Source organism: Sminthopsis crassicaudata, chromosome 4, assembly GCF_048593235.1.
Source record: "Sminthopsis crassicaudata isolate SCR6 chromosome 4, ASM4859323v1, whole genome shotgun sequence".
NCBI classification, from domain to species: domain Eukaryota; kingdom Metazoa; phylum Chordata; class Mammalia; order Dasyuromorphia; family Dasyuridae; genus Sminthopsis; species Sminthopsis crassicaudata.
Window position 1 is genome coordinate 196,491,723 of NC_133620.1, and position 15,739 is coordinate 196,507,461.

At 33.8% G+C, this 15,739-nt stretch overlaps 1 protein-coding gene across 2 annotated transcripts in view; it reads right to left on the reverse strand.

The window, feature by feature from the left end:
• Nucleotides 1-15,739, reverse strand: part of AFG1L (AFG1 like ATPase) — a 190,045-nt gene that overhangs the window by 142,901 nt on the left and 31,405 nt on the right. For both annotated transcript variants that reach the window (XM_074310146.1, XM_074310145.1), the window contains exon 3: nucleotides 11,081-11,132. In XM_074310146.1, the coding sequence (XP_074166247.1) occupies nucleotides 11,081-11,132 (52 nt within the window). The remainder of the gene's footprint in view (nucleotides 1-11,080; nucleotides 11,133-15,739) is intronic.

The following is a 15,739-nucleotide window of genomic DNA, read 5'->3' on the forward strand; positions in this document are numbered from 1 at the left end:
ATTTGATCATCTGAGAAACGTTATTCTTTTTTCCACCTGATTTTTTTTGCAGGGTGAGGCAATTGGGGTTAACTGACTGAGGTAAAGTAAATATTAAGCTAAGTAAATATTAAGTATTTGAAGCCAAATCTGAACTCAGGTCCTCCTGACTTCAAGGCTGGTCCTTTATTCACTGCACTATTTTTATTCTTCTAAACAAATTGCGGTGATGTAAGTGTAAAATATTAAATGTATATTAGTTAAGGAGTAATAATAATAGTAGTAATAACTAGCATTTACATAATCTCTTAAGGTTATATATATTTGTATATGTATACATACATATACAAATATATACATGTGCCATTTAGTTATGAAACAAAGGGTTACCCAAATGTTATAGACAGCTGGTAGTTCACCTTAGGTGAACAATAATCACCTCAACAATATACTCAAGAAATCATTTATCTTCAGTGCAATGAGCAAACCTGATTCAGAGCACTGATGATAAAGTATACTACCTACCTCTGGATAGGAAGGATATAAAGTCAAGATGTACGAGATGTAGAATAAGACTAAGATCTTTGGATATGGCCAATGTGGGAATTTTTTTTTGTCTGATTATGTACATTATTTGTTACAAGGACTTTTTTTTTGTTTCAATGAAGGACAACAGAGTAGAAAAGGATAATGAAAGAGCTGCTGAAATAAAAAGGAAAAAATTGTCAAGAGAACAGAAGGATGGCCAGAAGGAAATAGACAAGTAGGACAACTTTGAAAGTTGAATGACTTACACACTTAAAATGAAAAAGAAAGGTATTAACAGATTTGCAATTCATAAAATTCTCTTTTTTCTTACTCTGTATATTTAAGTGTTCATTTATTTGTTAAGTTCAGAATAAAAAGAATAATTTTTTTAATGGTCATCTAACCTTCTCTTGAAGGTCACTATTCAGGGAGTTTAAGAATACAGGAAGCCATCGAATCCAATTCTTTCATTTAGCAAAAGAAGAATTTTGGAAATAGATAAGGGAAAGTAGCCCAAGGTCATGCTGGGTCTAAAGGCAGCTCATTACACTTTTGAATAGCTGTAATCATTAATAAATTCTGATTTACATGAAGCCTAAATCCGTTTCTCTGAAACTCTACCCACTGTTCTTGTCCTAACCACAATTCTCAAGTACTAACTAACATTTTAAAATGCTACAGACCATAAAATTTTGCATATCCTTCAATCTAGCAAAATCACTAGTAGGTCTGTATCCTAAAAAATAAAAGAAAAATGTATAACCTATATGTACAAAAAAATATATATTTTTTGTGGTGGCCAAGAATTGAAAACTGAAGTGTGGGCTAAACAAGTTGTGGAATATGATTATAATGGAATACTATTGTGCTATAAGAAATAACAAGCAGGATGCTTTCAGAAAAATGTAGCAAGACTTATATGAATTGATATAAAGTAAAGTGATAGGAACCAAAAAAAAATCATACACAGTAACAGCAATATTGTACAGTGATTAACTATGAATGACTTAGCTATTCTTCACAATACAATGATCCAAGACAATTCTAAAAGACTTATGATGAAAAATGTTATTCATCTCCAGAGAATCTAAAGACAGGACATAACAGGACTTAACCAAGGTCATGCTGTCTCTCAAGGCAGCTTCAGCTTCTAGCTAGTAGTTCATTTGTTACTTTTCCATTCTCTCTAATACCTTAGTCAATGGGAGTACATGTGACACTCCTTGCAGCCTCACCTTCTGTCCCCCAATTCCCATCTGATGGTAGAAGGGTAGAAGTGGGATTTTTTATGATGCTTCCAGAGATTAACTATCTCCCTTCCTTAAGCCTCCCTGGCTTAAAGAAAAGCCAGCTGGAGAGACTTACACGAACTGATGTTGAGTGAAATGAGCAGGACCAGGAGATCATTATATCCTTCAACAACAATACTATATGATGATCAATTCTGATGGATGTGGCCCTCTTCAACAATGAGGATCCAAATCAGTTCTGATAGAGCAGTAATGAACTGAACCAGCTACACCCAATGAAAGAACTCTGGGAGATGACTATGAACCACTACATAGAATTCCCAATCCCTCTATTTTTGTCCACCTACATTTTTGATTTACTTCACAGGCTAATTGTACACTATCTCAAAGTCCGATTCTTTTTGTACAAGAAAATAACTGTTTGGTCATGTATACATATATTGTATTTAATTTATACTTTAGCATATTTAACATGTAGTCGTCAACCTGCCATGTGGAGGAAGGGGTAGGGGGAAGGGAAGGAGGGGAAAAGTTGAAACAAAAGGTTTTGCAATTGTCAAGGCTGGAAAATTACCTAAGTATAAAACTTTTGTAATAATTAAATAAATAAATAAATTTTAAAAATAAATAAAGAAAAATAAAGAAAAGCCAGACATGTGGCTAATTCTTTCAATCTATATCAATATATTTTCTGTATAACATCATCTGATTTCAACCAATGACTTGAAATTGTTCATTCCTCTAAAATGATTAAGGACTTGTCAGTGCCTAGTTAGATTGATTGAGTGATTCTACGACTCATTTAAAGAAGTATTCTCAGCAATAAACATATTAGGGCATAGAACATCTTGTTAGTTCCATTAATTAGAGGGAGAGAAGGAAAAAGGAAATAAGCTTTTATTAGATATCTACTATGAGCCAGGCACTGTACTAAGCACTCTACAAATATTATTATATTTCATTCTTTTACATACATGACAGTCTTTCAGAGATACAACTATCTTGCTCCCCTAAATCTTCTCTTCTACACACACACACACACATTTTAAGGGTAATTAATACTCATAAGACATAATCATAAATCCTTTTATCATCCCTTGTTCAATTCTGGATGCTCGCCAGCTCGCCAGTATCCTTGCTAAAATGTAGCACTCAGAACCAAACCCAACACTCAGATTAAAGCTCTCTTCATGACATCATTTCTAAGACCATTCTCAACCTCTGTGACTCTCTTCCATGGCCTTCCATAACTATACCACAGAAGACAGAACTCAAATCTTAGGCCTTGTACTCTGGAGTCCTTTTAACATTGCATGGATAAAAATTAGAAATAATCTTCATATTTGACTTCCATATTCATTAAGAATCCAGAATTATCTAATAAAGTTGTGAAGTATCTGATTTCCCCCCCCATAGGATCTTTCCATCTAACTTACAACTGAAGCCCCCCCAATAGAATGTGAGCTCCTTGAGAGCAGGGACTGTTTTATTTTTCTATTTTTATTTCCAAAGCCTAGCATAGTACTTTGCACATAATAAAGGCTAAACAAATACTTTCTTCATTCATTTAACAAAATCTTTCAGAAAGTGCATTTTCTATGCTTTTTTTCATTGAAATAAAAATACAGAAAAAAGCTCTATGAACCTTCAATCATACTCTATCAGGGGTTCTCAAACTACGTCACGTGGGCCAGATTCGACCTTGAGAATGTTTATGTTAGTCCTCAGGGTTATGGCAAATGGGCTGAGGGGCGGAGACAGAGTGGGAGTTTTTGTTTTTACTCTAGTCCAGCCCTCCCAGTCTGAGGGACAGGGAACTGGCCCCTATTTTAAAAGTGTGAGGACCACTGCTCTAGATTCAGAATTTTAATTGCAGAAAGCTATAGAATACCACCAGCCATTCATTAATTGCCTCAGTGTAATAATCAAAAAAATTAAATAGATAGACTTTCACACTTATTACTACTTTACAATGCATATATTCTTGATTAATAAAATATAATTCTTTTAAAAAGTGTTACATTAATAATAGTACTTGTTATCCTGTTATCCTTAATAGATTTACTAGCACAGCTACTTTTACGTGGAAATTCACTTCCAAAAAATTATGTCAAAAAGAGAATTTCATATTCAAAAAGATTTGGGGAATCTATCTCAACTATCTCACTTTATAAGTGAAGAAAAAAAAGAGTCAGGTGGCTAAAGTTGCCCAACTACTAAGGAACATAGCCATACCAAGACCATTCAAGCTTCCCAGGTTTCAGAGCATTGCTCTTTTTCACTGCACCCTAAGGAGACCAGAATGTAATTTCTCCTTTACTGGGTTGCTTAGAGTCAGCTCTTCACATCAACTACTGAGAAGGAAAAAAAAAAAATGGCTGCGTGAAGAAATAGCTCCAGATTGCCCCCTAGTGTTGTCCACATTTGCTCTACTCTCACTGCCAGAGAAAGGGGAAATGTGCCAGGGGCCTTGCTTCTGTTTCAGTCTCCAAGCCAACAGCTGAGGTTCCAACCCCAAGGCTACCTTTCAACTGGTGAAGTCACTCTCCCAGTGACTACAAGGATGGGGCCAGACTAAATGTGGATGCAAAGGGAAAAAGGACCTGATGGATAAGATTCACTTTTATTAGCCTCCAAGTCCTTGGAAACAATCAACATCTCCATAAGCACCTAGGCTGCTGGCAGAGCCAAAGAAAAAAATCTTATGTAAATGAGCTACAGGGAAAGGATGAGGCCAGAGCAGGGATGGCAAGCAAGGAAAAGCTGCCATTTTAGTTATAGCATTAGGCTCTCGTTTTAAATGTACTAAATAGACTTTGTTTTTTGTTTTTTAAATTAAGATAAGCATTTAGTTCCTAGATGGAGCTATAATGATGTCATTAATTAACGTATCAACTTTCTCATAGAGTTCACTGGAATTTAAAGAGATTCTCTAATTAATCCCCCCTTCCCCCAACACTTCTCTGAAGAGAGTTGAATTGGATCGGGAAACAAAAGGACAGTGGACTGATGATCAGCTTCAAGATGAGGGCTGGGGGTGGGCAGCAGAGAGGCAAGAACTATAAGCAGACTAGTTTCATTCAATTATCAATCTCACTGAAATATGCTGTACGGTGGCATGCCACTAAAAAGAATCAGGGATTGGAAGTATAATTCTGAGAAAAAGAACATGGTGATTACTATGTAAGAGAAACTGATACTTGGTGATATTTAAAGGTATGTAAATTAAATTAGCTTAGATACAGGATGAAAATGGAAAGCAAATCTATAGTTTTTGTAATATCCTCATCAATATTAACATTTCTATAGTATTTTAAGATTTGCAACGAATTTTACATTTATTATCTCATTTGATCCTTGGAACAGTGCCACAAGGCAGAGACCCTTATTCTCCATTTTAAATAAGGGGAAACTGAAGGTCCCAACATTGCCAGGGGTCACAGAGTTAGTACTTTTCTGGGGCAGGGTTACAGCTCTGGCCTTCCTCAATCCAGTTCTCTCCATTAACCCACCATCTCAGAGGAGTTCTTACTGTGTGGTACGGAAATGGTGAGGGGTCACCATTTAATAAAAAAGCTGGAGAGAGCTCTAGAGAATAGCAAAGTTCATTGTACATTCTCGGGAGAAGGGCGTCCCACCCTTCGAGTAGACAATAGAAGAGAGGAAGCGCCTCTTGTGGGCAGGACAGCGCCTTTAATCCCGAACCCAAACGCCCCCTCCCACCACTGACCCTCATCCTCATTGGCTGAGAGTCTTACATTCTAAACACGAGATCTATCCACAAAATTGAACTTGACCAATAAGTACATAGTTGCCTATATTTGGCTGAAATAGGGAGATGATATCATGGGAGGGGACCGCAATTATGCCCTTGACTTGATGTTCAGAGTCCTTCAGGCCTACTCAAACTCTGAAGTAGATGAAGCCTTACTCGATTTTCACAACTTTCTTGAAAGATCTCACCTCATCTCATTCATTACCATCAAAAGCTTTGGCACTTTTGAAAAAGTCAACATTGGACATGAATTTTATCAGTCAAAATAACATTAAAAATAACACATTACCTTCTTCTTAACCATCCAACTTGCAGCCAAAATCTATGTGTTTGTTGTCTTTTTCTTTAGAATGAAAGGTGGCGCAGTGGATAGAGCACCAGCCCTGAATTCAGGAGGACCTGAGTTCAAATCCGGTCTCAGACACTTAACACTTCCTAGCTGTGTGACCCTGGGCAAGTTGCTTAACCCCAGCCTCAGGAAAAAAAAATGGAAGGTCCTGGAAAGCACTTAGCATAGTGCTCTATACATAGAAAATACTTAATCTGTGTTTTGTCATTGATTTGTGTATCAATGTTGCTTACAATAATTGTAAGATATATTGTTGTTTTTATCTGTTTTACAGATGAGGAAACTGAGGCTCAGATATGACTTGTTCCTGGGATTACATAACTGTGATACAGAGGGAACAGGACTTTAGGCTAGTTCTCTTGACTTCAAGAATAATGTTTTTTCCACTACACCACATTACCTTTATTGTTTCCTTATACATTTAATGTAGGCAATTTTGCTGATAGAGGCTATTTTTAAGGGTATTTTGCTCACAATGAAGTAACAATAGACAGCGTCCTGTCTTTGTGTCCCAAATGAAATAAGAATATCACTTTATATTTACTCCTGATATTGTGTGAACAGATAGCACTGATCAAGATTATAAACTCCCTTTCTTTTCCAAAAAACTATCTTCTGCTGTCATTGACAAAATGCATGGAACAACTTTTTATTCCTTTTCTAATTTTGTAGAATAGTTGGATTACTGCTTAATTATTGCCAGTATCTGATATTGGCATACATCTTACCCATGGCCAGAGATTAAAATAGAAATAATAACTCACATTGATATAGTTATTTAAAGTTGATAAATTACATTTCTTCTATATATCCTGTAGATGAGGAAACTGAGTCTCAGAAAAATCAAGTAACTTGCCTGGGTCATATTACTAAGGAAGAATCTGAACTGAGACTAACTCAGCTAGCTCATCCAGCACTAAATGCTCATCTCCCAAACTAAATGCTAGCAACTTTACAAATGCTTAAAAAAATAAACAAATACCTAAGTTCTCATTTCCTTCGGATTTTTTGCAGAAGTGGAAACAGTTCTCCGCTAACCATCTCTATTTATGATGACAATAATGGGAGAAAACACATATTATCAGTGATTTTTATCAATGATTGAACAGGAAAGTCATGTACAAGAATCATGCTTTCTTGAGTAGCAAAGAATCACAATAGCTCACTGCAGGGCTATTTCAAAGCCTAGACATGCCCAAACTGATTGAGTTAACTACTTAATGTAATTGCTTTCTATCACCCAGATAAGAAGTAGTTAAGATTCAATCGAAAATGTTTAAATGTATACCCTAGCCTCCAATGAACCTGGAATGGTGACAGTTTATGCTACCAGCATTTACTTATAAAACTTACAGTATTTTCAAACCACCAAAATGATTTCAAGGAGAGATTCTGATAATAGCTTCTGTAAAGGATCTGCTTATATCATTAGCTAAATCACTAGATCTAAGATAGTAGGTGTTTTTTTAAAGATACTAAGTAGAGGAAGAGAAAAGAAAAACTGTATAGCTTTATGTTTAAATTAATTTGACATTTATTCAACACTCCTTTTCTTTCCCTTTCCCTTTCCAGGGATAAAGTCATCATGATATAAATAGATATTTCACAGTTTGGAAGCAGGATACCAGGTAAAAACCTGCTCTGCTGCTTATTTTCTGTTTTCGTAACCTTAAAAAATCTCCTTAGGGAAATGATTAGAGTACTGGCCCTGAAGTCAGGAGGACCTGAGTTCAAATCTTATCTCAGACACTTTTACTAGCTATGTCATTTAAACCCAATTGTCTAAGAAAGAAAGAAGGAAGGGAGGAGGGGAGGAAAGGAGAAAGGGAGGGAGGAAAGGAGAGAAGAAGGAAAAAGAAACTTCTCCATATGTCTAACTTGTAAAATGAAGTGTCTTCTAGCTCTGTATTCTATAGTTTTTTTTAAACAATCTCTCAATTTATATAGATTGTTTTTACAATAGAACAAAATGTAGTCTCCAATGCATGCAAATATGGAGGATTCAGGTATCTGAAATGATTGAAGGCTATTCTGCTTATCTGTTTTCTTCTGGCCTTCCTTAGGTTCTTTTCTGTTAATTTTTTTCCTTTTCCATCCAATTTAGCTTTAATATTTTTCAATCAACAAGCATTTATTTTTTTTTCTGCCCCTTCTCCACCATTTCATTGAAAAAAAAATAATCATGTCACAAATATTCATAGTCAAGCAAAACAAGTTGCCACGTTGATATATCCAAAGATGTGTGCCTCATTCCGCATAATCACATCTTTGTTAGGAAATTGTTATCATGCTTTATCATGAGTCTTCTGGAATTGTGATTGGTCACTCTATTGGTCAAAGTATTCAAGTATTTAAAAATTGTTCATTTTACATTGTTGATGCTCTAGTATATTCTGATTCTGCTCACTTCATTCTGTATAGGTTTATACAAGTCTTTCCAAGTTAATTTAAAACCATCTTTTCTTTTTCTTTTAACATTTATTATACCACAATAGTATTCCACTTTATTTATATACCATAATTTGTTCAATCATTCACAAATTGAATATCTCTGCCCCCCAAGTTTCTGGTTCCTTGCCACAATAAAAAAGAGCTATTCTAAGTATTTTTGTACCTAAAGAACTTTTTCCTCTTTTTTTGATCTTGTGGGATCAATGGCATTTCTGGTTGTGCAAGATTTAGTAAGTTTTGGAGCACAGTTCCCTATTGCTTTCCAAAATGGAAGGGTCAAATTCAGAGCTCCACCAACAAGGGATTGATATGTCTTTTTTTTCTACAATTTCTCCAAATTTGTCATTTTCTTTTTTTGCCAATTCTTGTCAACCTGATAGAAATGGGGTAGAACTTCAGTCTTAATTTGTGTTCCTCTAATTATTAGCCACTTGGAACATTTTTTTCATATAGCTACAGTTTATTTTTCCCCAAGAACTTTCTGTTTTTATCCTTTGACTATTTATCAGTTGAGGAATGGTTTATATTTATAAATATGAACTAGATCCTTATATATCTTAGAAATAAGCCCTTTACAGCTGTTTTAGTAGTGGCTAGAAACTGGAAAATGAATGGATGCCCATCAATTGGAGAATGGTTAGGTAAATTATGGTATATAAATGTTATGAAATATTATTGTTCTGTAAGAAATGACCAGCAGGAGGAATACAGAGAGGCTTGGAGAGACTTACATCAACTGATGCTGAGTGAAACGAGCAGAACCAGGAGATCATTATACACTTCCACAACAATACTGTACGAAAATATATTCTGATTGAAGTGGATATCTTCAACATAAAGAAGATCTAATTCAGTTCCAGTTGATCAATGATGGACAGAAACAGCTACACCCAGAAAAGAAATACTGGGAATTGAGTGTAAAATGTTTGCACTATTGTCTTTCTACCCAAGTTATTTATACCTTCAGAATCCAATTCTTACCGTGCAACAAGAAATTTGCTTTTCCACACACATATTGTATCTAAGATATACTGTAACACATTTAACATGTATGGGATTGCCTGTCGTCTAGGGGAAAGAGTAAAGGGAGGGAAGGGAAAATTTGGAAAAGTGAATACAAGGGATAATGTTGTAAAAAAAAAAAAAAATTACCCATGCATATGTACTGTCAAAAAAATTATAATTATAAAATTAATTTAAAAAAAGAAATAAGCCCTTTATTAGAAGACATTGCTATAAAGGTTCTCCCTACCCCCACCCAGTTTTTTTGTTTCCTTTTTAATCTTAGCTGCATTGAATTGATTTATATAAAAACTTCATAATTTCATGTAATCAAAACTGTCCATTCTATCTTCTGTAATTCTGTCTATCTCTTATTTGGTCAATATCACTTAGCCTACTATACTATCTGAAAGATAGTTTCTTATTTCTCTAATTTATTTATGATATAACCTTTTATGTCTATGTTATATTTTCATTACAAGCTTATCTTCTTATACAGTTGAAATATCTATCTATATGTAATTTCTGCCAAATCACTACTCAGTTTTCCTAGAAATTTTTGTCAAACAAGTTTTTACCCAATTAAATGAGATTTGGGGGTTTCTAAAACATTTGGTTTCTATGCTCACTCCTTCAGCATATTGTGAACCTAATTTGTTCTACTGATCAAGTTCAATGTTTTTTTTTTTTTAGTCAATAGTAAGTTATTTTTGTGATTACTGCTTTATAGTGGTTTGAGATCTACTATTGCAGGGTTTCCTTCATATCCATATTTTTTCCTTCAGTATTTTCCTTGAGATACTTAACCTTTTGTTCCAAAAGATGAATTTTATTAATTTTTACCAGAAATATTTCTCCAATTAATTAGCTATTTCCTTAAAAGAGTTTCATATTTACATTCATATAGTTTCTGTGTATATCTTGATAGATACAGTATTTTATATCTTTTAAAAATTATCTTAAATAAAATTTCTCTAACTCTTCTGGTTTTGGTTGTTAATGTACAGAAATGCTGATGAGTTGTGCAGAGTGATTTATATCCTGAAATTTTGCTGAATGAACTTTCTTTTTTTTGATGAACTCTCTTTTACATAAATTACCAAATCATCTTCGAAAAATTTTAATTTTGTTTCTTCTTTGCCTTTGCTTATTCTTTCCATTTCTTTTTCCATAAACCCTAAGCATTAGGATCTAGAACATACTGTGAGTTTTGCCCCCCTGGATTTTCCAGATTCCAAACTCCATAGTTTGGGTCTAAGTAACAAACTACAGACTGACCCTGAATAGAGCACCAGCAAAGTGATGCAAGTTCAGAACAACAGATCTTTGGAGCCTTCCTCATTTGAGCCCCAGGACTAAATCTGAGATTCTGCTCTGGCTTCAGGAAGAAAGGAATATCAGTTGTAGCAGTGGCATCCATCCCTGGATCACAGAACGTGTTCAGTCCACTGGCTCTTTGGGAGTGGTTTCAATATGCTTTTCGGAAGGGCTAGAGCCACTAGACCAACTTGAAGGTCTATTAACAGCACATTAATGTGAGCCTGCCCACCCACCTCAATAACTGTTTTTGTTTTTTGTCATCTTCCTCAGTATTAAAGGAGAGAGGTGGATCTCAGAGTTGTTTTCATTTGCCTCAGTAATTCAGAGTGATGGTAAAAGATTAAAGTTAACACTAGTGAAATATCATAGCATTTGCTCTGAATCACATAAATTTATACATATTTAATTGAATCTCATCACACTTACCTACATCTCCATAGATGTAGAGGCCTTTTGGAGGTTTTCTCTTTGCAAAAACCTGCAAATTAAGAACAAAATTTCAAATCTCTAATCCTGTAATTAAAGCATATATGATTACATAATAATATAAAAATGTCTTTAACCATGATAAATACAAGATTAAGTATAGTATTATATTCAAAAAATTAAAAATATTAGAAGGGCCAAGATGGCAAAATAGATAGAAAATTAGACACAGAAATAGTTAAGATCTGAATCCAAATCTAACCTCTAACATTTACTAGCTGTGTAAGCCCTTACTCTCTGCCTGACTCAGTATCCAAAACTAGTAAGAGCCCCTACCTCCCAAGATTGCTGAAAAGATAAAATGAGATAATAACTTGTAAAACACTCTACAAACCTTAAAGCACCAAATAAATGCTAGGTATCTTTTTTTTTTTTTTGTATTTTACATTATTACTATTATTTAAAAATTGGCAAAATAGATGTTGATGAAATTGCTCTGTTCTCTAATATTATAATTTCCCCCCCTCCTTTTAGTGTTTAATACTAAAATTTCCAATTGGCAACATTGCAACAAGCACATATCAAACATTTTCTATAGGCCAGGCACTCTGGCTAAAATTACCTTTAATGGTGACATAAATAAAGCATTTATTAATCTTATTAACTACAAATTATGTTAATCATGGATACAATAAAGGTATCAGTTTTTATCTATATGTGTGTAATTATAGGGCAAAAAAGCTGAGTTTCTCTAAAGGAAAAATGTCAGTCAATTACTCTTTGTGAAGCTTGGAGATTACCATCCCTAACTGCCTAGAGTTATTTACTTTATGTATTAAGCTATTCCTTCTGTGGAGATGATCTAGGATAAAATAAAAGTTTGTACAGAAGAATTTCTCTAGAGAAGTTTCTCTCTTTTTTAAAAATTAAGACAAAAACAAATAACATTTCACTTTTTCAGAGATCATTCATTATGGCTAGTCCAGCCATCCCAAGCATAGCCAAGAACTAGAAAGCTGTTAATTTACAAAGAGGCAGTCAAAGCAGATGTCAAAACTCCATATATACTAATGCTAATGCAGTTTACTTGTGGGAGACATTTTCATCAGGTATTAATTCAGAATTCTCTATCTTTTCTTTATCCATATTTCTAAAAAGCTTGGTGATATGGTTTCTTTAGCAGCAGATTAAAAATAGTAAACAGTAAATTAAAAATTGAGAGTATACAAGTGGTAGAAAAAAGTAGAAATGAGAAATTTATCCGGCAGTAAAAAACTACAAAAAGCAGACCCATCAAAATATATAGTAATACACAACCAATTAGTATAAAAACAAATAGTTCTGTATAATTCAATAATTTCTGACATCACCGAATTATAATTAAATGATATTTTTAATAACCTGAATCACAAAAAAATCAAATTACACATACTCTGTTAAATAAGAGTTTGTTCTCTAGGTTAAAAATTATAGGATCATCTTCCATTTATATAGCATTTTGAGGCTTGTTTCAAGTAATTTCATACTTTACCTTATTTAATTCTCACAATAGCCTTGCCTAAGCATCATAGGTATGAGTATTCCAATCTAACAGATGAGGAAACTGAGGCTCAGGAAATAGTAAATGATTTGCCGTTTGTCATACAGTTTTTACGTGTCAGACTCAGCGTCTAACTTAAGTTATTTCCTGACTCCCAGTTGAGCCCTTTTCCCTTTATACCATAATGCTAAATAGTATGCTACTGGGGTAAAAAGTGAATTCCTAAATCTTGTATTAATTCAATTCAACAAGCATTTATTAGGCACATGAGCCAGGCACAAATGATTATTTGAATTGTTTTCCATACAAAGAAAATATTTTTTTAAAAAATTTTAAATATTTTTAAAATTAAGTGATTTTCTCCTTCTATATATAATCTCTCCCCCTCCCCTCCCCTTACCATTATGGCATTAAGCCCAAACCATAAACATGAACTAAGCAGAGGGATTCAATAAGTACTAAACACATAAATGAAGTAAAAGCATTAAGGTAAGATATGGAACAAATGTTATTTCAGCCTTCAGCTCCAGCATGATAGATTGTGGATGTAGATAATCAGGCAATGGATTTGGAGTCAGGAAGTCTTAGGTTTAAATCAGGTCTCAGGCACTTACTAGTTATGTCATGCTAGGCAAGTAACAATCTCTCTGTGCCTCAGTTTCTTCATTCATAGAATGAAAGGGATTGACCTCAATGGTTGCTAAGATATCTTCTAAATCTACGCTCTAATGATCCAGTACAGCTCCATGAGATCTAATACATGTACTATTTGGAAAAGAAGGAATATTTGAAAACTTTTCCAGAATAGACCTTCAATCAAACTCTATCCAAAATTAACTCTGGATAATGTACTGAAGGAATGACAACCTCAGTCAGCCTTAGTACTGAAAAGCCTCTCTTTGGAGCCTTAGAGCAGAGATAACTTGAATAATGGGTCCGGAGGAGAAGAAGAGAATGGAATACTATTTATCATGAACTTCACAACATTTAGCATTCTTGCTGAGCAATCTTGAAACACTGTTCATTTAGAGATCTAGCTCTTTGTTTTTGTTTGTTTGTTTTACAAATCCGTGGACTTCTTCCAACTTACTTTACAAACTTCATTCTCTCTCTGTTCCTCTTTGCTTTCTTCAAAATTTTGCATTTACTCCTTGTTTCCCCTCTACCTCACTACCATTTGCGCTCAGAAACGACTACTTTGTTTGCTACTTGTTTCTGCCAGTTGGATAGCCTTCCTTTATTTCTTTGCACCACAGACTATACATTTTCAAATCTCAAAAGAAAACATCTTTACTTTCTGGCCAAAACCTGTAAGTTTTTTTCATCTTATTGTTTTATTATAATTTCTTCAATACACTGTATAATTGATTTATTTCCAAAGTTCCCAGGAAAACAAAATTGTGTTCTTAAGTGATTTAAAAACACCTTCAAATAGAAAATTTTTTAAATTAAATCTAATATCATTTAACTACCTAATATTGTTCATTCGAAATCCTTCAAAATATGGGGCAGCTAGATGGTACAGTGGAGACAACATCAGTCCTGAAGTCATGGAGGACCTGAGTTCAAATCTGATCTCTCAATCTTTGCTTAATCTCAAGCTTTGTCCTCTCAAGCTTAAAAAGAGACAGCAAAAAAAAGAAAACTACCAGAACATCAATAGATTAATGAATATTGATGCAAAAATGCTAAATAAATTATTTAATATATTTCTTTTTTTGATACTTTATTAATTTTATAATTATTTTTTTTGACAGTACACATATGCATGGATAATTTTTTTTTTTACAACATCATCCCTTGTATTCAAATTTTCCCCTTCCTCCCTCTACTCCCTTCTCTAGATGACAGGCAATCCCATATATATTAAATGTGTTACAGTATGTCCTAGATACAATATATGTGTGTAAAACCAAATTTCTTGTTGCTCGGTAAGAATTGGATTCCGAAGATATAAGTAACCTGGGTAGAAACACAATAGTGCAAACATTTTACACCCCTTTCCTAGTGTTCCTTCTCTGGGTGTAGCTGTTTCTGTTCATCACTGATCTATTGGAACGAAATTGGATCTTCTCTATGTTGAAGATATCCACTTCCATTAGAATATATCTTCATACAATATCGTTGTTGAAGTGTATAGTGATCTCCTGATTTTGCTCTTTTCACTCAGCATCAGATCATGTAATATATTTCTTAAGAAATATTTACACCAAAAATCTAGCACTTCAAAGCTGTGTAACTCTGGGCAAATCACCTAACCCCAATTGCCTCAGTGGGGGAAAAAAAAAAAAAAAAAGAAAGAAAGAAATCCTTCAAAATAATACTTCCCTACAAAACATTTTTAGTTGGCCAATCTTAAAGTAATTAATTCATGAACCTTCACAATTTTTTAAAAATAAGATTTATAGAATTGTGTACCTAATAGAATATTTGATAAAGCATTAAGTGCCAGGCAATACAAATTAGCCCTAACTTATAAAGAGTACAATGACACAATCAGGAACAGAGCTTAAAAGTTCCATTTCCTGATTTGTTTACTTTTTTTTTCTTTTTTTCTTGAATGTCCTAACATACATTATTATAGTTGTATGCCATTTATTATTTTGAAGCATAACATAAAAATTCCTTAAACTAAACATACAGATTCTAAATAAAATGATGATTTATATTTGTAAGAGTTTTCAAAATTGTAGTATATTTTGAAGATACTAAGGCACAACAGAGTCCAGGCAGATAGTCAAGCAGAAAGTCACCCTCATAATTCCCAATAAAGTAGCAATGAAAACACCAAAAAGAAAGGTATTTGCCAATAATACCCACAAGATTCAAAATTGCCAAAAAGACAAAAAGCAAAATTAAAAAGCATTCTGATAACACTGAAAAAATATCATTAAGCAGAGGGGGGAAAAACTTAGAATAAAAATATAGAATTATCAGTACTTTCATCAGAAACAATGCAAACAAATCTCAGATTAGAGATGATGTCAACAATTCTCTCTTGATTCCCCAACTTAAATCAGAATCTCAAATTAGAGAGAACCTCCAAGATACTTAGACTAACACATACTTCAGTAGAAATCCTATCACCATCTCCAAGAATTAGTTCTGTAGACTTGAAG